At 32.6% G+C, this 27966-nt stretch overlaps 1 protein-coding gene and 1 pseudogene across 1 annotated transcript; both read left to right on the top strand.

The window, feature by feature from the left end:
- Positions 1-231: 231 nt before the first annotated feature.
- Positions 232-7884, top strand: LOC100258373 (pleiotropic drug resistance protein 1). The gene is made up of 24 exons (XM_010656419.3): positions 232-826; positions 1026-1146; positions 1240-1328; positions 1452-1536; positions 1639-1798; positions 1914-1990; positions 2313-2366; positions 2468-2558; positions 2661-2962; positions 3070-3351; positions 3443-3759; positions 3867-4027; positions 4128-4231; positions 4317-4473; positions 4552-4614; positions 4723-4850; positions 4962-5294; positions 5660-5950; positions 6041-6124; positions 6227-6360; positions 6489-6716; positions 6803-6974; positions 7059-7313; positions 7414-7884. Exons 1-24 carry the CDS (start codon positions 501-503, stop codon positions 7672-7674), a joined length of 4275 nt encoding a protein of 1424 aa, XP_010654721.1. The 5' UTR covers positions 232-500; the 3' UTR covers positions 7675-7884.
- An 8286-nt stretch (positions 7885-16170) lies between these two features.
- LOC109123138 (pleiotropic drug resistance protein 1-like) lies at positions 16171-20606 on the top strand (annotated as a pseudogene).
- Positions 20607-27966: the final 7360 nt, after the last annotated feature.

The following is a 27966-nucleotide window of genomic DNA, read 5'->3' as shown; positions in this document are numbered from 1 at the left end:
TGCCAAATATATATATATAGTTTTGGAGGATTTGGGTCCACTAGGAACCTTCCTGGACCCAACAGTTGGAAGGAAAAAGTTTGTTCATTTGGCCGGTGGGAAGCTTTAAACAGATCGCGTTCCCATTGGGAAACTCTAGAAGTGTTTTATTTAAGAATTTGACGGGTCAAAGTCGTTGGAATCGTTACCCAGCAGCTTATATATTCAATTTCCCCGCTAATTTTTTTTAAGGAAAAGTCATAGGAAACCAAGAAGTTAGAAAACTTGAGGGTCTGTTCAACCCATCACCTATATAAACCCTCCATTCTGAAGGCATCAAGTATTAGCAGTTCAAAGGTATGCAGAGAAAAGGGAGGAAGGGGACGCGTATCTGATTTTTAGCTTCTTTGGGCTCCAGGGTTCAAAACTCTGAGCTTCTTTCTCAGACTTTTGAGGAAAGATTTCTGGGTTTTTGTGGGTTTTGGTTGGTCTTGCAGGAGGGTTCTTCGTTTCAGGTTGCAATGGCCACTGCTGACATTTATAGAGCCAGTGGTAGTTTAAGGAGGAACGGTTCTTCGATATGGAGGAGCTCCGGTGCGGATATTTTCTCCCGATCTTCGAGGGATGAGGATGATGAGGAAGCTTTGAAATGGGCCGCACTCGAGAAACTTCCCACCTACAATCGGTTGAGGAGAGGTTTGCTGATGGGATCCGAGGGCGAGGCCAGTGAAATTGATATCCATAACCTTGGGTTTCAGGAGAAGAAGAATTTAGTGGAGCGGTTGGTAAAAGTCGCTGAAGAGGACAATGAGAAGTTCTTGTTGAAGCTCAAGAATCGTATCGATAGGTGAGATTTCTTCTCCTTTCTTGCATTCCTTGCCATTTGTTTTTGAACATTGAAAACAGAAGAACATAAAGAGGAAAAAAAATGAAAACTTGACCTGAAATATGCCTCATGAGTGTTTCCCACATTTTCTCCACAGCCAAGCAACATCTTCCTTTGAATTTTTGATAATGGGTTTTTATGATTCTTCCATTTTTTTCAGAGTTGGAATAGATGTTCCCGAAATTGAAGTTAGATTTGAGCATCTTACCATCGATGCAGAAGCTTTTGTAGGAAGCAGAGCTTTGCCTTCATTCCATAATTTCATTTTTAGTAAACTTGAGGTAACTACATGCAAATGCTGATCATTACTTATGTACTCAGTATTCTTTTAAGTAAGTTTGTTTTTAGATCTAATTTTCCCTTCTTTTCCAAAGGGTATCCTGAACGCTGTGCGCATTCTTCCAAGTAAAAAGAGGAAATTCACTATTCTCAATGATGTTAGTGGAACCATCAAACCACGCAGGTGAGAATGAATTTGTTTCTAGTAAAAAATGGATCGATAACTCAAATGATTTTTTCGTTCTTCAAAGTTAGAATGTCCCGAAGATCCATACTCAAGATTTTTGTGCATATTTTTCTTCTGCAGATTGACTTTGCTTTTAGGTCCTCCAAGTTCTGGAAAGACCACCCTCTTATTGGCATTGGCTGGCAAGCTTGATCCCAATCTAAAGGTTGAGAGAAAATGATTATTACTCCTCCATTCTTTATGGAATGTTTAATTTTTTATTTCTTTAATCTCATATCCAATTTCAAAACTGAAATTCCTTCTTTAGGTTATGGGAAGGGTGACATACAACGGCCATGGCATGAATGAGTTTGTACCCCAGAGAACTGCAGCCTATATCAGCCAACATGATACCCATATAGGAGAAATGACTGTAAGGGAAACCTTGGCATTCTCTGCAAGATGCCAGGGTGTTGGAGATCGATATGGTTAGTCTAAACCATTGCCTTTGCTTTTATTTTCTCTGCTTTTTGCAGGTTGTGAATGCAATTTTATGACATTTCCGTAGCCTAGAAGATTGACTCTTATTTTTGCCATGTGCAGACATGTTAGCAGAGCTGTCAAGAAGAGAGAAAGCAGCAAATATTAAGCCTGATCCTGATCTTGATGTCTTCATGAAGGTGAGACAGAATCTACTTTTAGTGAAATTTTAATCAGCTCTGCAGAAATTGAGCTATTTGCTTTTAGTGAACATGAATACTGCTCTTTTCCAGAAATTAAATTTTGAATTCTGACATAGATGGGCAAAATGGCTTTGTATTGTCGGTGTTCTGTCTGTTCTGGAGTTTGTTTCTTTCTTTTTGTACTCAAATGAATGGCTTGAGTCAATCTAATTTGTGAATTTTATGCTATGTCAAAATCTTTTATCTATGAAATTTCTTAATGTACTGAAGTTGCTTCCATGGTGGTTGACATTTTCATCATTGGATTCCAATATTTCAGGCAGCAGCAACAGAAGGTCAGAAGGAAAATGTTGTCACTGATTATACATTGAAGGTATTAGAACCATAAAACGTTCAATGATGGCATATAGATTTCTGAGAAAACCCAATTCTAATTCATGATTTGTTTGTTTTTCTTTACTTTTAAATCTACAGATTCTGGGACTAGACATCTGTGCAGATACCATGGTAGGAGATGAGATGATAAGGGGTATCTCTGGAGGACAAAGGAAGCGTGTCACAACAGGTGGGATAATTTGGTTTCTAACTAAATGAAAGAACAAATCAAATTAGATTTTTTGTTCATTAATTTAATTTAATTCAATTATGTGAAATGTATGAATAATAGGTGAGATGCTGGTCGGACCATCAAAGGCACTGTTCATGGATGAGATCTCTACTGGCTTGGACAGCTCAACAACTTATCAAATCATCAATTCTCTCAAGCAAACCATCCATATTCTCAATGGGACTGCTGTCATCTCTCTCCTCCAGCCAGCACCTGAGACTTACAATCTTTTTGATGACATCATTCTCCTATCTGATAGTCAGATTGTTTATCAGGGTCCTCGTGAAGATGTGGTTGAATTTTTTGAATCCATGGGCTTCAAATGTCCTGCAAGGAAGGGTGTGGCAGACTTCCTGCAAGAAGTGAGTGCAAATTTAGCTTTGTAGCTTTTGGTATCTTCTATCTTTTTCCCTTTTTTTATTTTTAGAAAAAAACAGAGCTATAACATGAACTTTAAAATTCATTGCAGGTAACATCTAGAAAAGATCAGGCCCAGTATTGGGCACGTAAAGATGTGCCTTACAGTTTTGTCACAGTCAAAGAATTTGCTGAGGCATTCCAGTCATTTCACATTGGACGGAAAGTAGCAGATGAGCTTGCATCGCCATTTGATAGGGCCAAAAGCCACCCAGCTGCTTTGACGACCAAAAAGTATGGTGTTAGAAAGAAGGAACTGTTGGATGCCAACATGTCAAGAGAGTACTTGCTGATGAAGAGGAACTCATTTGTTTATATTTTCAAACTCACCCAAGTGAGTATTATTATTATTATTGCTACTTATAACTATGGCTTTTAATTTTGTATATGTGATTGTAATTTATTATTTTTATTTCTATTTTTAGCTTGCAGTAATGGCAGTGATTGCAATGACACTCTTCCTAAGAACTGAGATGCACAAAAATTCAACAGATGATGGAAACATTTACACGGGTGCTTTGTTCTTCACTGTTGTCATGATCATGTTTAATGGAATGGCAGAACTTGCCATGGCAATTGCAAAACTTCCTGTCTTTTACAAGCAAAGAGACCTTCTCTTCTATCCTGCATGGGCATATGCTCTTCCCACATGGGTGCTCAGGATCCCCATCACATTTGTTGAAGTTGGTGTTTGGGTGTTCATCACTTACTATGTCATTGGATTTGATCCAAATGTGGAAAGGTAAAGTTAAAAAGTTATGAAGTTGCAGAAACTTATCCAGATTTCTTTTACATGTTTTCTCTGTTCCAAAATGATCAATGCTGAATAAACAAATCTCCTTATTGCAGGTTGTTTAGACAGTATCTTCTCCTCTTGCTTGTTAATCAGATGGCATCTGGATTATTTCGATTTATAGCAGCAGCCGGTAGAAACATGATTGTTGCAAACACATTTGGGGCATTTGCTTTACTTATGCTCTTGGCATTGGGTGGTTTTATCCTGTCATATGGTATGATGAGGAAATATTTTTTTAGGAAATGTAGAACCTTCTTGTGCATAACCCCTGATAATGAATTTTTGTTTCCTTTTTTATTTGGTCAATGCTGCAGATAATGTCAAGAAATGGTGGATTTGGGGTTACTGGTCTTCCCCTCTGATGTATGCACAGAATGCAATAGTGGTAAATGAATTCCTTGGGAAGAGTTGGAGCAAAGTAAGTTCTCGAATGTTCCATGTGAATATTTGTGTTTATTTATGTGTGTCAGTAACTGATGATTGTACTTATTTCCATTTTTCAGAATGTCACCGATTCAACAGAATCCCTTGGAGTCACAGTATTGAAGTCTCGTGGGTTCTTCACAGACGCACACTGGTACTGGATAGGAGCTGGGGCACTGCTTGGATTCATATTTGTTTTCAACATCTTTTACACTCTCTGCCTTAATTACCTAAATCGTGGGTATCTGTACCTTCTCTGCATTGAAACTCCTAAAAATATGAGCTTAGTGTACTAACATTGTGCAAATTGCTCAGTATTTGAGAAGCCTCAAGCTGTTATAACAGAAGAGTCTGACAATGCCAAAACTGCAACCACAGGTGATGAAACTCATACATGGTGCATGCATGCATGCCTTTGTATGACTCAATTCTTGTCATTTAACTACATGTTTTATATGGCTCACTGAATTTAAACTTGACATGCAGAGCGGGGAGAGCAAATGGTAGAAGCCATTGCTGAGGCTAATCATAATAAGAAGAAAGGAATGGTTCTTCCATTCCAACCACATTCAATCACTTTTGATGATATTAGATACTCAGTTGACATGCCAGAGGTAAAGTCATATTTATTCAAATGATGACATATGTTTTAGCAGCACTGAAGTTTTTTCATAATGTACTATAAACCAGAAATGAGAACTGAGTTGTTTGAAATGAACTTGCAGGAAATGAAAAGTCAGGGTGCCCTTGAAGACAGACTGGAGCTTCTGAAAGGGGTGAGTGGTGCTTTCAGGCCTGGTGTTCTTACAGCTCTGATGGGTGTTAGTGGTGCTGGTAAAACCACTCTCATGGATGTACTGGCTGGTCGGAAAACCGGTGGATATATTGAGGGTAACATCACTATTTCTGGCTACCCAAAGAAGCAAGAGACTTTTGCTCGAATTTCTGGATACTGTGAGCAGAATGACATCCACTCTCCTCATGTTACTGTCCATGAGTCCTTGCTCTACTCAGCTTGGCTGCGGTTGCCTTCTGATGTGAATTCTGAAACCAGAAAGGTAGGAGTCTTCTTAATTGTTTCCATATTTTTCTTGTTCAATTTAGTGCTCTAAACAAGCAAAGCCCTAGAATTGACTTTTCATACTTGGTTGAGGTAAGGTCAGGTTCAAGTTTGGATTGACCTTCACCTGGGAAAAAGTGCTGGTTCAAGTTTCATTGACTTTTAATCCAATTGGGTGAAGTTCATGCAAGCTAATGAGTGTTTTTGAGCATTTGCATCTATTAACCGATCCATTTAGTAAGACTAGGGAAACCTCTTCACAACCTGCTAACAGGAGTCACAAGCAGTGTCAAATTTTTTACCATCTCTACTATGGTTTGCAACGTTTTTTAAACAATTCATAATCATTGCTAATGGTTACAGATGTTCATTGAGGAAGTCATGGAGCTTGTGGAACTGACCCCATTGAGGGATGCACTGGTTGGGTTGCCAGGTGTAAATGGTCTCTCAACCGAGCAGCGCAAGAGGCTGACTATTGCAGTTGAGCTTGTGGCAAATCCCTCAATAATATTCATGGATGAGCCAACTTCAGGGCTAGATGCAAGAGCTGCTGCAATTGTTATGAGAACAGTCAGAAACACTGTGGACACAGGAAGGACAGTTGTGTGCACCATCCATCAGCCAAGTATTGACATATTTGAAGCCTTTGATGAGGTAGGAAATGTTAAGGGATAGAAAGAATTTATAGTTTCTCTTCTATGCTCTTCGCATACAAGTACTGAAATATTTAAAATGGATTTGCAGTTGCTCCTGATGAAGCGTGGAGGGCAAGAGATATATGTGGGACCACTGGGTAGACATTCTTCCCATCTAATAAATTATTTTGAGGTAAGCAGCCATGATAAAGTAAAAGCTATAAGAAGTAAATACTTCAGTTTGAGTTAATTCATATTAAGCACTTACTAATACATATCACTTGCTTTCATAAAGGGAATTGAAGGAGTCAGTAAAATCAAAGATGGTTATAACCCTGCAACCTGGATGCTGGAAGTTACCACCGGAGCACAAGAAGGAACTTTGGGGGTCGATTTCACTGAAATATACAAGAATTCAGACCTATACAGGTGATTCAACCATATGTTATCTAATTGCATTATAAGATTGAAAAGTCATATACATCCATCCTAATGTTTCTCATGAAAAGCTTAAATTTGTAGTTGAAACCTGTTCTAACAAGTGGCATATGTTTCAGGAGAAACAAAGATTTAATTAAAGAACTGAGCCAACCTGCCCCTGGTACAAAAGACCTCTATTTCGCTACTCAATACTCCCAACCCTTCTTCACCCAATTTTTGGCATGCTTATGGAAACAACGTTGGTCATACTGGCGCAACCCACCATACACGGCAGTGAGATTTCTCTTCACAACTTTCATAGCCTTGATGTTTGGGACAATGTTCTGGGATCTGGGCACCGAAAGGTAATTTGATGTCGGTTAAAAAATTTGAGAACTCAGTATGTTTCTCTATATCAACTTTAATTTATACTTGACGTGGTAAATTGCAGGACAAGGCAACAAGATCTGTTAAACGCAATGGGTTCTATGTATGCTGCTGTTCTCTTCCTTGGGGTTCAGAACGCCCAATCGGTCCAGCCAGTTGTTGTAGTTGAACGAACAGTCTTTTACAGAGAAAGAGCTGCAGGAATGTATTCAGCCCTGCCATATGCCTTTGGACAGGTAACTAGTTTTCTTACACTATAGACTTTGTATATGTATAATATGTTTTGCATTTTAATAATCAAATTTCTTCTCTTGTTGCAGGCTCTAGTTGAGATCCCATATGTCTTTGCACAAGCTGTTGTGTATGGTGTTATAGTTTATGCAATGATTGGATTTGAATGGACTGCCGCTAAATTCTTCTGGTATCTGTTCTTCATGTTCTTCACTTTGTTGTACTTCACCTTCTATGGCATGATGGCTGTGGCTGCCACGCCAAATCAACATATTGCTTCCATCGTTGCTGCGGCATTTTATGGATTATGGAACCTCTTTTCAGGTTTCATAGTCCCACGAAACGTAAGTGCTCTCAACCTGTGATTCTTTAAATTGCAACTTTCCTTGCCACATGGATATAGAAATGACTCATATTGTTGCATTTCTTCCTTGATGAATACAGAGAATTCCGGTGTGGTGGAGATGGTACTATTGGATATGTCCAGTTGCATGGACTTTGTATGGATTGGTTACATCACAGTTTGGAGATATACAGGACACACTACTTGACAAAAATCAAACGGTGGAACAATTCTTGGATGATTATTTTGGATTCAAACATGATTTCCTGGGAGTGGTTGCAGCTGTGGTTGTTGGGTTTGTGGTGCTGTTCTTATTCATCTTTGCCTACGCCATTAAGGCATTTAACTTCCAAAGGCGATAAGAAGTCATTCCGAGCACAAGTTCTTCAAGGATGGTTGGTTATTTTATGTATGTAACCTTTCAGTTCAACATTTGATTGTAAGATGAAAAAAAGGTTTTGTTCTTTGTGTACGTAGGATGTTAGGATATTAAATTCTTTAATTTCTTTGTCGTCCCAATTTTATGTAATTTGAAATTCCAGACAGTAATAGAACCTTGAGCTATTCTTTCATCCTTGGTTACCAACTTAACAGTATGGGCCTCCACTTTCAATCTCTGCTCTAAGTACCAAAGACATAAAGACATGATAATAGGATGAAAATTTAGAAACTATAAAAAACTAGACCTGTGTTTTTAATCTGCAGCGTTTACAATGCTATTAAATTTAGAATTCAGGAAGCAAGAAGGGAAGTTTAGGCCTTCCTTGGAAAGTCGGGAGTTATTTCCAATAGTTTTATGCCTATATTTACCAATGCTTTCAAAATTGGATTGGTTGTTGAATCGAAATAGTTATTGATTCATAATTCAATGGTTGAACCAGTTGTTGAATTGCGGTTGAAAATTAAAATTTATTATAATAAGTGAAAAAATATATATAAATAATTAAAATTTTAAAAATATTTCATCATTTTATTTGATATTTAAGATTTAAGAACAACATGGGGGCCCACATTTCATGGTTAAAATAATAATAAAAAAAATCAATTGTGGGGCCATGAATATTTGTACTCTCAAGTCATATGATCAATGTTTTCAGAATTGGATTGATGATTGAACCGAAAAAGTTACCAATTCATGGTTCACTGGTCGGACCTTGGTCGACTTGGTGACATCATAAATAATAATTTATATATTATATAAAATTTTGAATAATTATAAGAAATTAAAATTATATATAATTAAAATTTTTAATAATATTTCATTTTTATATTTGACATATCAAATTAAATGATGAAGAGAAATATAAATATATTAATATTTTAAATTCGATTAAATAGACCATTTATAATATTTAAATATAAGGATATATATAAAATGAAAATAAAATTATAATATTTAATTTTATTTGCATGTCTTTAGTATTTTATTATTTTGAAATTATTATATTAATTAATTTGTATTATTATTTTTAATTACATTATATAATTATTTTAAAATTAAATGTGAAAGTGTTTTATACTTTTATACAATAAAAGCATATACGTGTTTTTCACCATTTAATAAGTTCATTCAAGAAAAAACCACTCTAGGCCTTGGATTGATTTTCTAAAATCAAGAAAAGACTCTTGTCATCATCTTTGGGATTGTAATCAAAGTGAATGAATCAAATGGAAAATATTCTTTTGTAAAGAATATTATATTTGAGTCTATACCGCACAATCAATTAATTTTAATATAAAGTTTTGATCACATATATTTTTCCTATAGTTTTTGGTTGTTTTGCAAGACTTCATGAAATTTGCGCATACACAACTTCAAGGAGATTTAGATTCTTTATTAATTTTTTATCAAAGAGTTCTTAAATTTCCTTTTCATAATATCTCAATGGTTTTTGAATAATTTGAATTGGTCTTGCCTTAGTGGGAATATTATTTTCCCTAAATTCTAGGTTGTAAGGTAGTTCTATAACATGTTCATCCCTATGCCAAAATACATTAGGGAATTTAGGATGGGCTTCTCTAACCAACTTTTCTTTGAATTATTGGATAGCATCTTGAGTCTTTTTAACTTCCAATTGTTCTTCAATTCTCTTAGATCTAACTTCTTGAACTAAAAAAAATGTATTTTTTTTATAGAAATAATCAAAGATCTTAATTTATTTAGGTTTCTTTTTAGAGGATATGCAAATTCAAAAGGAGTCTCTTGATTTAAGAGTTTAGTCTTATACCTTGACCATCTACTCTAGTGATAGGGTAGACAACTAAATAGGGTATTCCAAGAATATTTCTTCTCTTAAATCTTATACCAAATTAAATGTTGTGTGCATCCCTTGATTATTGACATGAGCCTTAGACAATTTGTAGCTAATCTTAAGTTTGACCTATTAGCATGCCATAAAGAAGCTACTCTTGAATCTATTAAGACAACAATTAATCTTAGCGATGAACTCATTGTTAATCACAATTGTTAGGGAAACACTGCATTTTTTAAAGATGACCCTATTTATAACATTGAGATATAAGTGTGATAAATCTTCATTAACTTATAAGGATTTTAGGATATATTAATTCTTATTACTTACTATCTAATTAATTTGTTCTTGAAGGTTTGTTAAACATATGTTGGTGTATTGTCTTAATTCTCTAACTTCTAACATCATCTTATTTCCTTTTGAAGATCTTTAATAATCACTTTTTTAGGGAATTATAGTTAAATCTTGTCAAGATTTCATAGAAGTTATAAGGTTTTATAGTTTTTTTTTTTCATTTCTAGTTTAGAAATCGATTTCTTACAAATTTCACATAATTATGTTTTTATTGAAGAATCTTGAACCTTAATAAATAATTCTAAAATTAATTCTTATTCCTTAGTGATTACATTTAAGGTCTTTGGCGGGCAACTATCTTTTATGCATATTTCTTGGTCATTGGAACTTTGGCTTAGATTTTCTTCAATGTTTTGAAAAAGACTAATTAACATCATCTTGATGATTTGATTCTATTAAGGATTTTGATTTTGAAGTAGTTTGATAATCATAGTCTCGTATTATTATACCTTGCTCTCATTATTTTCAAGCGTCCTATTTTGATGTGATAATGAATAATTATGACCAAAATTTTAGATTTTCTTAAATTCATATGCTTAAGCATTATTAATATTTCTCTTATTAAATTTATACCAACATCTCATTAATTCACATTTGACTCTGATTTTTTTTTTTTAATTTCTTTTGTAACTTTTAAAGACAAATTCTTTGGTTTCATTATTTTCTATCTTAGTCTCATTTGATTATACCTTTCATTATTTTCAATTGTTCCTATATATTTTTGATGTGATCATGAATAATTATGGCCAAAATTTTAGATTTTCTTAAATTCATATACTTAAGATTGTCAATATTTTTCTAATTAAATTTATATATATGTTAATTCATATTTAACTCTCATTTTTTCATACATTTTAGAGAATTTTTTTAGTTTTATTATTTTCTATCTTAGTCTCTATTAGTTATACATTGATCTCATTATTTTCACCCATCACTATATATATTTGATGTGATTATGAATAATTATTATAAAAATTTTAGATTTTCTTAAATTCATATATTTAAGCATTATTAATATTTCTCTTGTTAAATTTATCCCTATATTTCATTAATTCATATTTTACTCTCATTTTTTCATACCTTTTAGAGACAAATTTTTTGGTTTCATTATTTTCTTAGTCCCGTTTGCTTATACATTGCTCTCATTATTTTGAACCCTTCCTATATATATTTAATGTAATCATGAATAATTATGGTTAAAATTTTAGATTTTTTTAAATTCATATCTTTAAGCATTGTTAATATTTCTCTAACTAAATTTACCTATATTTGATTAATTCATATTTGATTCTCATTTCTTGGTACTGTTTAGAGACAAATTTTTTGGTTTCATTATTTTTCTTAGTCCCATTTGGTTACACATTGATTTCATTATTTACAACCATTCATATATATATATATATATATATATATTTGATGTGAGAATAATTATGGTCAAAATTTTAGAATTTCTTAAATTCACATATTTAAGCATTATTAGTATTTCTCTTATTAAATTTATACTTGTATCTCATTAATTCATATTTGACTCTCATTTTCCGTACCTTTTAGAGACAAATTCTTTGGTTTCATTATTTTCTTAATATCATTTGGTTACACATTGCTCTCATTATTTTCAACCATTCCTATATATATTTGATGTAATTATGAAAAATTATGGCCAAAATTTTAGATTTTCCTAAATTCATACATTTATGCTATGTTTGGTTCCACGAAAATTTGTGGGAAAATGTAAAGAAAAATAAAAAATAGATTAAAATTTGATAAATTATTTTTATTTATTACTTCAAACTCATTTTGTTTAATTTAATTAATTGATATAAAGATTAAATAATTTAAAAATACGTAAGTTTCTAATTAATTTTAATTATACTTGACCTTCTTTTATATTTTTCATAAGACAATCAAATATGAGAAAATCATTTTCCTTTATTTTTTTTATTTTCTTAATATTTTCTTGAAACCAAACATAACCTTAAGCGTATTTAATATTTCTTCTATTAAGTTTATACCTATATCTAGTTAATTGGTATTTGAATCTCATTTTTTCATACCTTTTAAAGACAAATTCTTTGGTCTCATTATTTCCCATCTTAGTACCATTTGGTTATGCATTGCTCTCATTATTTTCAACCATTCCTATATATAAATTTGATGTGATCATGAATAATTATGGCCAAAATTTTAGATTTTCTTAAATTCATAGATTTAAGCATAATTAACATTTTTCTTATTAAGTTTATACCTATATCTCCTTAATTCATATTTGATTCTCATTTTTTCATACCTTTTAGAGACAAATTCTTTTGTCTCATTTTTTCCTATCTTAGTCTTATTTGGTTATACGTTACTCTCATTATTAATGTCATCATGAATAATTAAGTAAAAAATTTGTGAATATTTCTCTTATTTAATTTATTTTCAAGTCTTCAACAAATTGCTAATGAAATAATTTATCTAAATATTTTTTTTATTTATGGAAAAGGATAAAAATGATGTGGAAAAAGATGAAAAAATGATAATATGGAAACCACATGAGGAAAGATTGATTGCCTGATCAATTAGCAAACCAAAAGAACAATCAACACATTGGATTGAATTGTACTTTACAGTCAAACTACTTGGAGGCACAGTTTGATACCTTTAGATTCTATATATAGAATGTTCCTTTTAGAAGGAAAAAAATGAAAATCTCTTTATCAAAAAAAGAAAAAAAGAACAGGGCTTTGGTTTCCTTGAAAGGTTGGATCCAACCATTTATAGTATTTTTGTTTTTTAAGAACAACTTTGAGGACAATCTCAGTAGCTGTATGAAATCATTCTCATCCCATGTATTATTGACAATGTTTTTCTGATAGTAAGTTCTTCTGTAGTCTCTAATATTATTACCTTTTTCATGTGACTGTTTTTCTTTTAAATATCATTAGCATTGTGTGTGTGTATATATATAGTTGGTAGGATAGGGTTCTATTTGAAAAGTGTTTTTTTGAAAACAATTTTTAAAAATAATTTTTGAAAATTGTTGTTTGATTTTTTATAAAACAAAAGCCTATTTAAAAATCTAAAATATTTTTAACTTGTTTCTTATATTTTAAAAATAATTTTTATATACAGTGTTTTATTTTTAATCATTCTTCGTATTTGTATGACTTTTTTAAAAATAATCCTTTAAAAAAAGTGAAAACAATTAAAGAATTGAAAATACAATGTTTTTGTTTTCTATTATCAAACTTGTTTTCTTGTTTTTTTATTTTTTAATTTTTAATTTTTAATTTTTATTCTGGAGACTAAAAATTGTTTTTAAAAACAATTATCAATAGAGCCTAATACTTCATTTGAGTGATAGTTATTGTTTTAATTAATTTCTATGCTCATTATTGCTTTAATAATTTATTTTTTAATAAGCAAAGAAAATACAGGTCCACAAAAAAGTTTACACCAAGTTCCATAGGTTGTATGGTCATAGTTGCTTTAATAATCCATATATATATCAGTTATTCACCATTAATAATTTTTAATGTATGATATTATCAATTATGAATATTGATGATTAGACTAATATGTTTTTTTTCAAAATTAAAATATGGTTATATTACTAAAAAAATGTATTCCATTTATTGAAGCATAAATGTGTTTATGTTTTCGCAAATACTTTTATTAGAAAATAATGTTGGTTAACATTGATATAATCTTACTCAAAATCAAGTTGATTGTTAATTTTAATTAGGATAGAGATACAATCCTAATAAAAAGAGTTGCTTTAAGATGGAAGTCATTTTTCAAATTATTTTTTTAGTTTATCATTTTTAAAAGAAAATTTTGTCTTAATAACAAAAGTTTTCATTTTATTTTATTTACTTTTATCTTAAATTTTAAAGCAACTAGCTTTAAGATTTAACTTTAAAAAACAAATAACCTCTTAAATTTCAAGCAATTTTGAATAGGTTAAACCTGCTTAAATCTTATTTGAAAGGTGGTGCTTTTTTGAAAAAAAAATAAAATTAAATAAACCTTACATCTAAATAATACTTAATAGTGTTAAGACTTAAGTCATTTTAAAAATTATTTGTTTTTTAACTTGTTACTTTTTATAAGACAATTTTATCTTAATATAAAAAATAAATTTTTATATTTTGATTTTAAGTTTTAAAATAATTTGCTTTATGACATAAATGAGAAAAAAAAAACAAATAATCCCATTCCTTTGAAACAACTCTAAAAAATATTTTTAAAGTATTTTTTTTTTTTTTTTTTTAAGATTCTAAGCTTAAAGCTTAATAAAGTGGAATGTTATTAAATATTTAAATTGTTTATTTTTCATTAGTCTAAATAGAGCGAAATATCATTTGAGTGTTTGATTGTTTAGTTTATATTAGTAAATTGTTTGTTTTCATTAATGTGGATGCTATTAAACGTTAAATTTTTTTATATCCGTAAGGTCATGGTTTGGTTGGATGGATGTAACACATGGTAGAATAAGTAGTGAAATATATTATCTATAGCTTTTTTATATTCCTTCTAGGATAAGTAGTGAGATATATTATTTTATGTATCATAAATTTAATTTTCTTTTATTATTTTTTATTTTATTTTATCACTTATTTAGTAAAATAATTTTTTTATTATAAAGTTAAATTTATGGTTAAAATAGAAGAACTAAAAAAACATTTACAAAATATATTATAAAATAATATATATTCCATTTTATTTTTTATTAATTTTACAAATTAAATATAAGCATAATGTTACATTACCTATCTCATTATATATGTTACCTTATAATATTATATCCATTGGATTTAATAATCTTAAAAAATATATGGAAATAATTTATTTTAGGAAATGCATTGGATATGTCATCTTACAATATCATATCGATTGAATTTAATATAAAAAATATATCATATCTCATTGAAAATTATATTTTAAAATATGCATTTTTCATTTAATGGAATTTGATATTATAGAATATAGATACTCTATCCTATCATATCTCACATACCAAACATGCCGGAAAACATGTATAAAATTAAGTATTATATTTCTTCTTATTTTAAAAACTAACAAAACATTCGATCATTCACATTTCTATTTACTTGCTAAAGAAAGTGTAAGAAACCAAAAATTATGAACCGTGAAAGTCTTAATATAGGAAGTTGAAGGGAAAAAAAAATGGTGGCATGTGTACATTATTATGGAGTCGTTGTGCAAACTTTTTTATAGTCGATTTCCCTCACCAATTTTCTAGGCTATGTTTGGTTCCTGGAAAATATGAGAAAAAAATGTGAAGGAAAAAAATTAAAGAGGAAAAGTAGAAAGAAAGAAAAATATGAAGAAAATTAAAATAGATTTAAATTTAATAAATTACTTTAGGCTTTGTTTGGTTTTCATAAAATTTGAGAGAAAATGTGAGAGAAATAAATAAAGAGGAAAAGTAGAAGGAAAGAAAAAATGAAAAAAAAAAATTTTAAATTAATAAATTATTTTTATATGTTTCATCAAACTCATTTCACTTCATTTCATTCATTATATAAAAATTAAATAATTTTAAAATATATAAATTTTTAACTAATTTTAATTATATTTAATTTTTTTTAAAAAATTATATTGAAACCAAACATGAGAAAACCATTTTCTGTTACATTTTTTTTTCTTTCCTTGGTACTTTCCGAGAACCAAACATAACCTTAATATATTTCTTCAAAGTTATTTTACTTATTTTCGTCTATTATATAAAGATTAAATAATTTAAAAATATATAAAATTTTAACAAATTTTAATTATATTTTATTTTCTTTTGTATTTTTTCATTATGAAACTAAACATGAGAAAACCATTTTTTTTTTTAACATTTTTTTTCTTTCCTTAGTACTTTTTTAGAAACCAAACATAACTTAAAGAATCACAAGAAAATAAACCAGTTTCAAATCTTTTGAACCACTTCATTTTCTGTCCTACCAATCACTATATAAACCTTCCATTCTATATGATTTTTACAATGCAGTAGCAGCAATACAACAAGACATAACATTGTACTAAGAGCGAGAAAAAGGAGTTTATATTCTAGACTCCAATTGCTATTATACCAAAAGTCTTAATTAACATATAAATCTAAATAAATAATAATTTTTAATATTTATCAAATTCCTAAAATTCTTTTAGTTTGACTTTACCTCGCATTATAATTTCAACAGTTCGGGTTTTGGCGGGTTCTTATTGGTTTTGCAGGAGAGTTCTTCCTTTCTGTTTGCAATGTCGACTCCTGAAACTCGTAGAGCTGGTTCTATGAGATGGAGGACCCCTGACGTCGAGATTTTCTCCCAATCTACGAGGGGTGAAGATGATGAGGAAGCTTTGAAATGGGCCGCACTCGAGAAACTCCCCACCTACAATCGGTTGAGGAAAGGCTTGCTGCTGGGATCAGAGGGTGAGGCCATTGAAGTTGATATACATAGCCTTGGGCTTCAGGACAAGAAGAATTTAGTGGAGCGGTTGATAAAAATTGCTGAAGAGGACAATGAGAAGTTCTTGTTGAAGCTCAAGAATCGTATGGATGGGTGAGTTTGCCTGATAGGTGATTCATGCCCAATTGGTGTCTCAGCTGATTTGTGTTCAGCTGGTGCTCCTTGATTGAGGAAGTGATCAACAAAATTTATACCTATAACACCATACACTAGGGTAGCAAATAAAAAGCTACTATAGTATAGTGGCTCTAGGATCGTTCACTGGGAATGACTAACAAGCAATCAAGGATACCAATTCCAAGTGAATTGGTCTTGTTTCATTTCACGGTTAGCTTAAGAAATAAAACACAAACTTTGATTGGTAAAGGTTGAGACTTAAACTAACTAACTTAACAGAAGTTTGGAATAATTTAGGAAGAAAAACATTCCTTGGAGATTTAGGTTCACCGGGGTGGTTCCTCATGCAAAAGACACGGCTCTGGTCAAATGGTTCATTTCCTCGCATTAGAGATTCAACTTAGAGTCAATTCTCTAACCGGTGATGTACAGAGACTCCTTCAATTAGATTTCACTTTAATTCTCTCACTGATGCAACTTGCAATGGTTCATGCCTCTCACGAGCACTTACCATTCAAGGTGATCTTTAACCTTGGATTACCCGTCAAAAGCTCGCAAGAGGTAACTAATGGATGTCTCCTAAGAGTCCAAAAGCTTACCAAGTGTTGGCTATTCTAGAAAATCCTACCCTGAAGTCACCTCCCAGAGGCTCGCAAGGGGTAAACTAGTGCATTTCCATGGTTGGAAATCACTTGCCTTACCAAGTGTTGGCCCAGGTGACTCTAAGGTGTTTTAAGTTAACTAAAAACATTGAAATCACTAAAGGATTTCACTTCCTCTTCATTACTAGCTAAAACCACAGAGCTTTGCATTCTTGCACTTGGAACCTTCCCCGGCAACCTTAGCTCCAAGGAATTGGAGGTTTAGTTACTCATTCTCTGGGGAAAACTCCTCAGAGAATTCATAACTTAGAAATAAAATGAAAATACAAAGTGAGAAGGTAAGACAGTAGAAAGAAAAGACCTTTACTTGCTTACCCAAACGGTTACAGAAGGAACTCCTCTCCGAGAACAGGCTCCCGAGAGGTATATATATCAAAACAATATAAAACTAATTGTTACAAAGATATTTAGTCTTTTTACTAACTTAAAAACTAAGGAATCATGTAATTGGTGGTTTACAAGGAGTATTTTGGGATTTAGACAACAAAAATCTAATGGAAAATATCTCCCAATGTCGGTAGCAAGTTTCGGGAGGCTTCAGGAGCCATTTCGCAGGTGAAAAATGAAGTCTGCGAAATTTCGCAGACACCCAAGAGGGCTGCGAAATTATTTCGCAACACCGAGCTATCTTCACTAGGCTGCGAAGTTGGCTTCCACCTTGAGGTTCCCAGCTCCCTTCTCGCGGCATGGTTCCTGAATTGTCAGAAGGAGAAACACCTTTCTGTACAAAAGTACTGCGAAATTCTCGCAACAAAAGGCTGATTCCGCAACACTTTAGAGTGATTGACTTGCAATGGCTGCAACTTCTTCGTTTCAACTCCGAATCGTGCACCGTTTGAAGCATTGGATTGTTGACTTCCTGAGCTTTGAAATGGTATATAGCATGCATCATTTGGACTTCAGAAAGTGCTCCAAAAGTGGCTGCTACGACTGTCATCAAGAATAGGCTTCATGGTAGATTCTCTTTGCTTTTTCTCCTTGCAATCCGGATTCACTCTTGGCAATTGAATTCTAAGCTTTGCCCAAGATTCCTCATAGCTCTCCTCAGTCTTGACTTGCTTTGGTGATCAAAATACTAACAAAAACACCAAAACTTACACAAAGTGATCAAAATTGCTTTAAAGGATCCTTAACATGCCAATTGAGTTAAAAGGCTTAAACTACTACTCAAAAGTGTTAAAAAGGATTAATTATAGGCTATCAAATAGCACTTTTTGAGTAGTAATCAATAGGTGTTTCCTACATTTTCTCCCCAACCAAACAACTTTCTTTAACTTTTTAATGATGAGTTTTCATGTCTCTTCCACTTTTTCAGAGTTGGGATTGAACTTCCCGAAATTGAAGTTAGATATGAGCATCTTACTATTGATGGAGAAGCTTATGTAGGCAGCAGAGCTTTTCCTTCATTCTTTAATTTCATTTTTAATCAAGTTGAGGTAACTACAATGCAAATGCAGATCATTAGCTATGCAATAAATACTCTTTTCGATACGTATACTTATAGTTTATAATTTTCCTTCTGTTTTAAAGAATATCTTGCATGGTCTTCGGATTCTTCCAACTAGAAAGAGAAAATTCACTATTCTTCGAGATGTTAGCGGAATCATCAAACCTGGCAGGTGAGAGTATGAATTTGTTTCGAGTGTAAAAATGGATTACTTAATAAAACAGACGAATAGTTCCTTTGAATTTAGAATATACTCAAAGATCTATATTCAATTGTTGTGCATTTTTTTTTCTGCAGATTGACGTTACTTTTGGGTCCTCCAAGTTCTGGAAAGACCACTTTCTTATTGGCGTTGTCCGGAAAGCTTGATCCTAGTCTGAAGGTTGAATGAAAAAAATAATCATGACTATTCAAATTTTAGCTGTTTTATCTCATGTCTAATTTGAAAACTGGAATTTCTTCTTTAGGTTACTGGAAGGGTGACACAATGGTCATGGCATGAATGAGTTTGTACAACAGAGAACTGCTGCGTATATCAGTTAACATGATACCCATCTTGGAGAAATGACTATACGAGAAACCTTGGCCTTCTCTGCAAGATGTCAGGGTGTTGGAGATTGATTTGGTTAGTCGAAGCCATTGCCTTTGCCTTTTATTTTCTCTGTTTTTGAAGGTTGCCAATGCAGTTATATCTCATTTGTATAGGCTAGGAGATTGACTCTTATTTTGGCTATCTGCAGAAATGTTAGCAGAGCTCGCAAGAAGAGAGAAAGCAGCAAACATTAAGCCTGATCCTGATATCGATGTCTTCATGAAGGTGAGACAGAAGCTACTTTCAGTAAAATTTTAACTAGTTCTTCGGAATTTGATCTATTTGCTCTTAGTGGAGAACATGGATGTTTGTATTCCCTAGAATGAAAATTTTGATATCTTGACATAAATAGGCAAATTGGCTTTGTATTCTTGATGTTGTGTCTATTATGGAGTTTGTTCCCTTCTTTTTGTACTCTTTTGAATGGCTTGAGTCGATCTTATTCCTGAATTTTGCTCTACTGCAAAATCTTTTATCCATGGAATTTCTTAATGTACTGAACAGAATTGGTTTCTAATATTGTCATTACTGGTTTCTAATATTTCAAGCAGCAACAACTGAAGGCCAGAAGAAAAGTGTGGTCACTGATCATATAATGAAGGTACTATAACCATATGACTTTCAATGATGACATGCGGATTTCTAAGAAAAGCCAATACTAGCTCATACTTTGTTTATTTGTCTTTATACCTGCTTCTATCCACAGATTCTGGGATTAGATATCTGTGCTGATATCATGGTAGGAGATGAAATGATAAGAGGTATCTCTGGAGGACAAAGGAAGCGTGTCACAACAGGTTGAATAATTTGGTTTCTAACCGAAAGAAGAAGAAAAAAACTACATATGTATTTATATGTATGGTTCATTGATTTAATTTAATTGAATTATGAGAAATGTTTGAATGATAGGTGAGATGCTGGTCGGTCCATCAAAGGCGCTATTCATGGACGAGATCTCTACTGGCTTGGACAGCTCAACAACTTATCAAATTGTGAATTCTCTCAGGCAAACCATCCACATTCTCAATGGGACTGCTGTCATCTCTCTCCTCCAGCCACCACTTGAGACTTATGATCTTTTTGATGACATCATTCTCCTCTCTGATAGTCAGATTGTTTATCAAGGACCTCGTGAAAATGTGCTTGAATTTTTTTAGTCAATGGGCTTCAAATGTCCTCAAAGAAAGGGTGTGACAGACTTCCTCCAAGAAGTGAGTGCAAATCTAGCTTTGTAGCTTTTGGTATTTTCTTCTTTTAGATATAACCGAGCTAGAAGATAAGCTTTACATATTAAGATGCACAATTAGTCTTTCTGAAAACTGAATTCATTGCAAGTAACATCTAGGAAAGATCAGGAGCAGTATTGGACACTAAAAAATGAGCCTTACAGGTTTGCCATACAATAGTAATATGATATAAGAATTGTCAAAGGACTTAAAATAGCAACAGTGATCAGCTTCACATCTCTTGAACCCAATTCTATGCATAAAATTGTCAAACTTCTTGTACCACTGTCTAGGAGCTTGTTTAAGGCCATACAAGCTCTTTCTCAGTTTGCAGACTAGATTCTCTTGTCCCTGAACAATGAACCCTTCTGGTTGAATCATGTAAAGGTCTTCCTCCAAGTCACCATGAAGGAATGTTGTCTTCACATCTAACTGCTCAAGATGTAAGTTTTCTGCAGCCACCATTCCAAGTACAAGTCTAATTGTTGACATCTTCACAACTGGAGAAAATATCTCTGTGTAGTCAATGCCCTCCTTCTGCTGGAACCCTTTAACAACTAATCTGGCCTTGTAACGTTTGCTACCATCATGCTCATTCTTTATTCTGTATACCCATTTGTTGTGCAAAGCCTTCTTTCCTACTGGCAATTCAGTTAGTTCCCATGTCTGATTCCCCAATAGGGAATCCATCTCATCCTTCATGGCTAACTCCCACTTGCTTGAATTCTCATCTTGCAAGGCTTCATCATAACACTCTGGCTCACCACCATCAGTCAACAGGAGATAATTTAAAACAGGTGAATAACGCTGCGGAGGTCTAATGTTCCTAGAAGATCTGCGAACTTCAACTACAGGTGTACTCAGATCTACCTGTGAATTTACATTCTCCTTATCTTCTTCACCCCCTTTTTGGACAGTACTTTCAGTCAATTCATCTAAGTTGACAAACTCAGATTTCTTTTGATCTATCTCTGTAACATCTGACACTACAGATGACCTGTCTTTGTACATAACCTGTTCATTAAATATCACATTTCTATTTCTGATGATTTTCCTGTTTTGTTCATCCCAAAACCTATAGCCAAATTTCTCATCACCATAGCCAATGAAAAAACATATTTTTGACTTTGCATCAAGTTTACTACGAGCATCAGAATCAATATGAACATAAGAAATACAACCAAAAACTTTTAAATGTGAAAACTTCACCTCTTTACTGCTCCAAACCTCCTCAGGAAGTCTGAACTCCATGGGAACTGATGGTCCTCGGTTTATCAGGTAAGCTGCAGTGCTAACAGCATCAGCCCAAAAAGTTTTTGGTAGTCTAGCATGCAACCTCATACTTCTAGCACGCTCATTGAGAGTTCTATTCATGCGCTCAGCCACACCATTCTGCTATGGTGTCCCAGGAATGGTCTTCTCCATCCTAATTCCCTGTGCAGCACAATACTCACTGAATCCTCCATCTATGTACTCTCCTCCATTATCTGACCTCAAACATTTTACTTTCAAACCTGTTTCTGTCTCAACCATGACCTTCCACTTCTTAAAAGTTACAAATACATTAGATTTATTTTTCAGAAAATAAACCCATACCTTTCTACTTGAGTCATCAATAAAGGTGATGTAGTACCTTGAACCTCCTAGGGATGCAACCGGAGAAGGCTCCCACAAATCAGTGTGTACTAGTTCCAATTTTTCAGCCTTCGGTGTCCTGCCAGTTTTCAAGAAGCTCACCTTTTTTTGCTTTCCTAAGATGCAACTTTCACACATGTCAAAATCAATGGACTTCAATTCTGGTAGTTTTCCTTTTGACAGCAACATCTTCATCCCTTTCTCACTCATGTGACCAAGTCTGCGATGTCATAGGCTTGTATCAGTACTTGCATCAGCAACTGCAATTGTGTCTCTTGGACATGAGGTCATATACAGAGTGCCAGTCTTCTTTCCACGAGCCAATACCCTAGCTCCATTTGTAACCTTCCAAGTACCACCAACAAATAGTATTGCATGTCCTTCATCATCAAGTTGTCCAACAGAAATCAGATTCCTCCTCAGGTCAGGAATATGTCGAACCTTCTCCAGTAACCAAACAGACCCATTGGGCAACGATATCCGGACATCTCCCAGACCCACAACATCCAAGGCTGAACCATCAGCCAAATACACCTTACCAAAATCACCTGCAACATAATTCTGTATGATTTCTTGGTGTGGAGTGGTATGAAACGAAGCTCTTGAATCCAAAACCCAATCATCAAGTGAACTGTCTACTGCAAGAATTAATGCATCATGTACCTCTTCTGTTACAGCATTAGCAGAATCATCTTCATTCTTCTTCTTAGGGCTTTTGCATTGCCTTTTAAAGTGACCTGTTTTCCCATAATTCCAACATTGTACTTATTGGCCTGATCTAGATTTGCTTCTGTTCCGATTAGAATTTCTGGAATTTGATCTACCTTGATTTGAATTTCTGTTATTACCTCTACCTCTTGTCTCAAGGTTTAGGGCAGAACCAGATCCTGAGGTTTCACCTGCATCTCTTCGACGAATCTCCTCAGTCAGAATTAAATCTCGTATATCATTGTACTTGAGCTTTTCCTTTCCCGTAGAATTGCTTACTGCCATCCTCATTGCCTCCCAACTGTTTGGCAAAGAAGCCAAGACGATCAGAGCACGAATCTCATCATCAAAATCAATTTCTACAGACAACAATTGATTTGTGATTGTATTAAATTCATTCAGATGTTGTGCTACTGATGCATTCTCTGCCATCTTCAAATTGAACAATTTCTTCATCAGATGCACCTTATTGTTTGCGGATGGCTTTTCATACATACCGGACAAAGCCTTCATCAGATCTGCTGTGGTCTTCTCCTTTACAACATTGTGTGCAACAGACCTAGACAGAGTTAACCTAATAACTCCTAGAACCTGTCTGTCAAGAAGCGCCCATTCCTCAGCCTTCATACTCTCAGGTTTTGTCCCCAAAAGAGGCAGATGCAATTTCCTCCCATAGAGATAATCTTCAATCTGCATCCTCCAATACGCAAAGTCTGTGCCATCAAACTTTTCTATTCCAGACTCCTTTCCTGCTTCCTCTGCCATTGCTCCCACTCAAACCTAACCCTAGGCTCTGATACCAATTGTAGGGAATTAAACAAAATTCCCAACCTGTGAGAAACAAAAAATTAGAGAAAACACACGCCAAAGAAAAACAATCACACACAAACAGTATTTACGTGGTTCGGCAATTTGCCTACGTCCACGAAGTTGCAGGGATATCACTATTATCAGGAAAGAATACAGAGTACAACCTGGCGGCTACAATATTCTCTCTATATATATAGCACGGCAACCCTACCATACTAAAAAACCCTAATTACAAAAGGTGGTTCCACAATGGGCTAAACGGGCCCAACAGGCCTCAATAAATCTCCCATTAAAAAAGCCATGCAATATTATTCGGGTTGGGTCGTCAAATCGGATCAAACAAAACTAGGCTCCACAAAGCCCAACACATTACAATGATATTTTTACTTTTACATGTGATAGAATTTACAAAATAAATAAATCTTTTGTTTAGTATTAATATAAAAAATCTTATATCATAAACTTCTAAATAATAAAATGTAAATTTTAAATTTAAACCTTAATTTATAAAATGTATTATTATAATTAATATTTAAAATCATTATTATTTGTGGGATGATATTTTCATTTTTGTCCATTATAGATTTTGTTTTTATTTAATTTGTTATATTAATTATTTATTATATGTTATCATTTTAAGTTTAATATGTCAAAAAAATAATTAAAATCAATAAATATAGACAAATTAGAGAGTAAAAATAAATTAAAATTAAAGAAGTTTTATGAGAAAATGCGCGAGCATATTAAAAAGAATATAAAGGAAAAAAAGAAAAATAATAATAAAAACTATAATAGGTGACAATGGATTATGGTGGCAAGAGAGGAAAAAAAAAGAAAAAAGAAAAAAAAAGAAAAAAGTGAAAACGTGACAAGTAGTAAGGGAGATATCTTGATGTGAGAAAAATAATAAAAATAAATGACTCATGTACTTGTTAACAAGTGGTATTAAATTGGTATGTACTTTGTCCTTTACTTTTGAGAGTAATTGTGGAACAAATTTGAAAACACTATTGGAATGCATGAATAAACAATATTTTTTCCCATTTTACACTAAAATTAAAAAGAAAAAAGTAAAGTTCCAAAATCTCATATTTTTTTGTAGTTGGTGTATGGTTAGATGATTTTCCCTAAAAAGAAACGACTCTTCTATGTATTTTATGTTTTGGAACTCATATCTTTAGAATGGGCAAGTTCATAAAAACATTTTGAGGGTGTTTACTTTTTTAACTTTTTGCTAAAAGCAATTTGTTTTCAGACTTTAGGTTATATATATATTTTACATTTTCATGACTTATTATAATTTTTTTGTTGAATAAAAAAACTAAAATATTTAGTTTTTTTTTTAAATGGAAAAAGTAATATGCTGATTTTTTTCTATATTTTTTAACACTTAATAGAAATAAAATATTATAAAAATAAACAATCTAAAACTTAATACTACTAAGCACTATTTAGTTTTATGTTCTATTTAAAATTAAGTAAAAAAAGAAAAAAGAAAAAAACCCCCACCTTATTATATTAAATAAAACAATCTTTATTTTCTTGTATTTGAAATTCGAGACAATAATAAAAGTTTATGAAATTCTTTCATCCTTGATTACCGATTAGAATATTAGTAGCCTCATGTCCAAGATTTAAAAGTGTTTCTAATGGAAGCTAGTAATAAAAATGCTATGAATAATGACATTTTAATCATAATCACTCTTAAATAGACTCGATCTTCATTTGGTTTGAAAAGATGTAGTCGATTTTCATCTGGTTTGAAAGGATGTAGCCTTTTAGGATGTTACCTTGCTATGCTATTATTGAAAGCCTTTTCTAAGTCATTCTAAAAATTGTAGTCAACTTCTATATATACATTTTATCTTTTCATTTTCTTTGGCCTCCTATTAGGGCCTTTCTAATCCTGGATTCTTGTTCAAACTTTTCTTGTTTTGAATCTTTATGTCTAATCTCAATCCAAATCTGTCCTACTTCCAAACTTTTTTGTTCTTTATCAAGTTGAGAAACCTTGCAATGGAGGGATTCATTCTCTGCTTGGAAGGCAGAAATTAAGGTTAGTTTAGACAGCTACCACCTCTTTCTTTTACTATTTTCTCCACCCAAAAGTTGAAATATCTTGGACAATTCTCTCATACACAAGAATATGGACTTCACCCTTGAACTCGTGCAAGGGACACCTTATTCATCAAAAGACGAAGGTGCTTAATCTCATTCTTATGGTAGAATGGCATCTCTTGAAATAGACCAGCTTGGTTTGCGACCCCAAATACAATCATGCAAGCCTACAAATGAACGATGAAAGCATTAAGCATACAACCATCCAAAGTAAGGAAACTGAATGACTTGAAAAGAATGTAATTACTATTTTAGTTGTGAACTCACAAGCAAACAGACTCTTGGCTTTGGTAGAAGAATTGTGCATAACTTTTTTAAGGATGCGTTTAAGAGAACCTTGCAACAACCTTCCTAATTTGGGGGGAAGGGGAGGGGGGGGCATCTAGTGAAGCCCTCCATCTATCTTGACATGGGGAGGACAAGGAAAAACCCTCATTGGAGGTGGTAGTTGAACACATTCTGAAGGAAAAGGCAATAGGACCTTAAGAAAAGGAACTTGCTGGGACAGACCTCTTTTAGGAGGAAGTTGGTGCAAAATGTTGCCTTTGTCATGTCCAAACCTCAAAGATGAAGGGAAAAGTCCCTTCTTTAGATTTCATTTTAGACTAGGAAACTTTCCTTGCCGCTACTATCTTCATTTGGGGATGCATAAGAATCTTTAATGCTTCTAAGAGATTCAAAGTTGGAGTTACAAAATCTTCAAAGCTTAGACAGGCTGAAATGATGTATTTTGAAGAACATACGGTAATCTATTGAAGAACACTCATCTTAATAAGTGGCCATGAAATGAAAATAAATCAAAAGGAAAGGAGTAAGGGTTATCAAACCATGGTCACCCTTATTAAAAGGGTTATTTGGTTATATGAGTCAAAATAACACTCATATTTACAAATATAACCCACCCCTAAAAAGGCAAAAAAGTTGACTTGATTGAGACAAAAATACCCCTCATTTTCCCTCCAATATAACTTTCAATTCATTTTATTTTTATAGTAGATTAGGTTTTTATTTTTTTATTCAATCATTGGTTGCTTCTTTTTGTTTTCCTGTAGAGAACAAGCCTAAGTCCTTACCATTGTTTCATTTATTCTTCATTCTTGATCACGATAAAATGAAAAAAAAAAAATGTAAGCACCCAACAATTTCTTTTTTAGATTATCATTTTATTTCTTTCTATTTTCTAAAAATTCAAAATATCACTTCACCATTGTAGGTAAAAAATAGAGACTCCATTATTAATTATGAAAAAGTGAAAAGTTCATTCAAAAGAAGTTGAAAAGATTTATCCATATGACAAGGTCAAATGATGGTAAGCAATAAATCACATGCATGAAAATTTATTATGGTTTTAGTATTGCTCATGATTAATACCCATTGTAGTTATATATTGTTCCTTTGGATATTTGATTTATGGGAAGTGTTGCATTGATGCATTGAACAACAAATTTTACTATTTGTTAGGTTTAACTTAACATAAGTTGAGTTTATGTGTTGCTATTCAAAGCAAAAATTTATTTTTATATAACTTTACTGAAAACTGAGATTGAATTGTTGACATATTATTATGTAGTGGGTTATTTAATAAAAATATAAATATATGTTTCAAGATTCATTACATAGTCTATAGTTGAAACTCAATAAAAGTATATCATATATTGTACTATTTCATTCTTAATATGATAATTTGAAATATTTATTTCTACAGTCATTGATGATGTAGGAATAATGCTTTTGTATAAAGGGAATTAGGTATAAGATGAGAACATATACCACTTTAAAGGAAGTGAAGGTAAAGACTTTACGGTGAAGAAGAATATATCATATCATGAATTAATGAGAGTTGTGTATCGCATTCTTCAACTAGATCCAATTGAGTTATGTATTGTATTCCGGAAGACATTCATTGTAGAGTTGTGCTACCACTAAAAAGTCAACGACTAGTAGGAAGACCAAGAAAGGAGAGAATTTGTTCAAGTGGAGAGGTTAAACACACACGATGTTGTGGTAGATTTGGTGATTATGGGCATGATAAAAAAACATGCAAACGACCAATCTCATTACATCCTAGAGATGAATATAGTTGTGTCAATATTGTTGAGAGGAATATCAACATCCAAGAATTTTCCTTACAACCAGTTCATAAGTCACTTTAATATTGCTACCATAGAATTTTTTTTTTGAGGATGATTTAACTATGTATCTACATTTTTATTTATTTAATTTTTTGTATAGGGTCATGAAGGGATTTGTGAGCCTATTTTTTTGTATA

The sequence above is a fragment of the Vitis vinifera genome, chromosome 9 (genome assembly GCF_030704535.1).
Source record: "Vitis vinifera cultivar Pinot Noir 40024 chromosome 9, ASM3070453v1".
NCBI classification, from domain to species: Eukaryota; Viridiplantae; Streptophyta; class Magnoliopsida; order Vitales; family Vitaceae; genus Vitis; species Vitis vinifera.
The sequence above is the reverse complement of the archived record's forward strand: the minus strand, read 5'-3'. Positions and strand labels throughout refer to the sequence as shown.

What these genes read in the sequence shown, in the direction of transcription:
- LOC100258373 (XM_010656419.3), top strand. Translation starts at nt 501, where the DNA reads ATGGCCACTGCTGACATTTATAGAGCCAGTGGTAGTTTAAGGAGGAAC. An exon ending in ATCTTGATGTCTTCATGAAG is followed by an intron (nt 1,991 to 2,312) that starts GTGAGACAGAAT and finishes CCAATATTTCAG; the next exon opens with GCAGCAGCAACAGAAGGTCA. An exon ending in TGCCAAAACTGCAACCACAG is followed by an intron (nt 4,615 to 4,722) that starts GTGATGAAACTC and finishes CTTGACATGCAG; the next exon opens with AGCGGGGAGAGCAAATGGTA.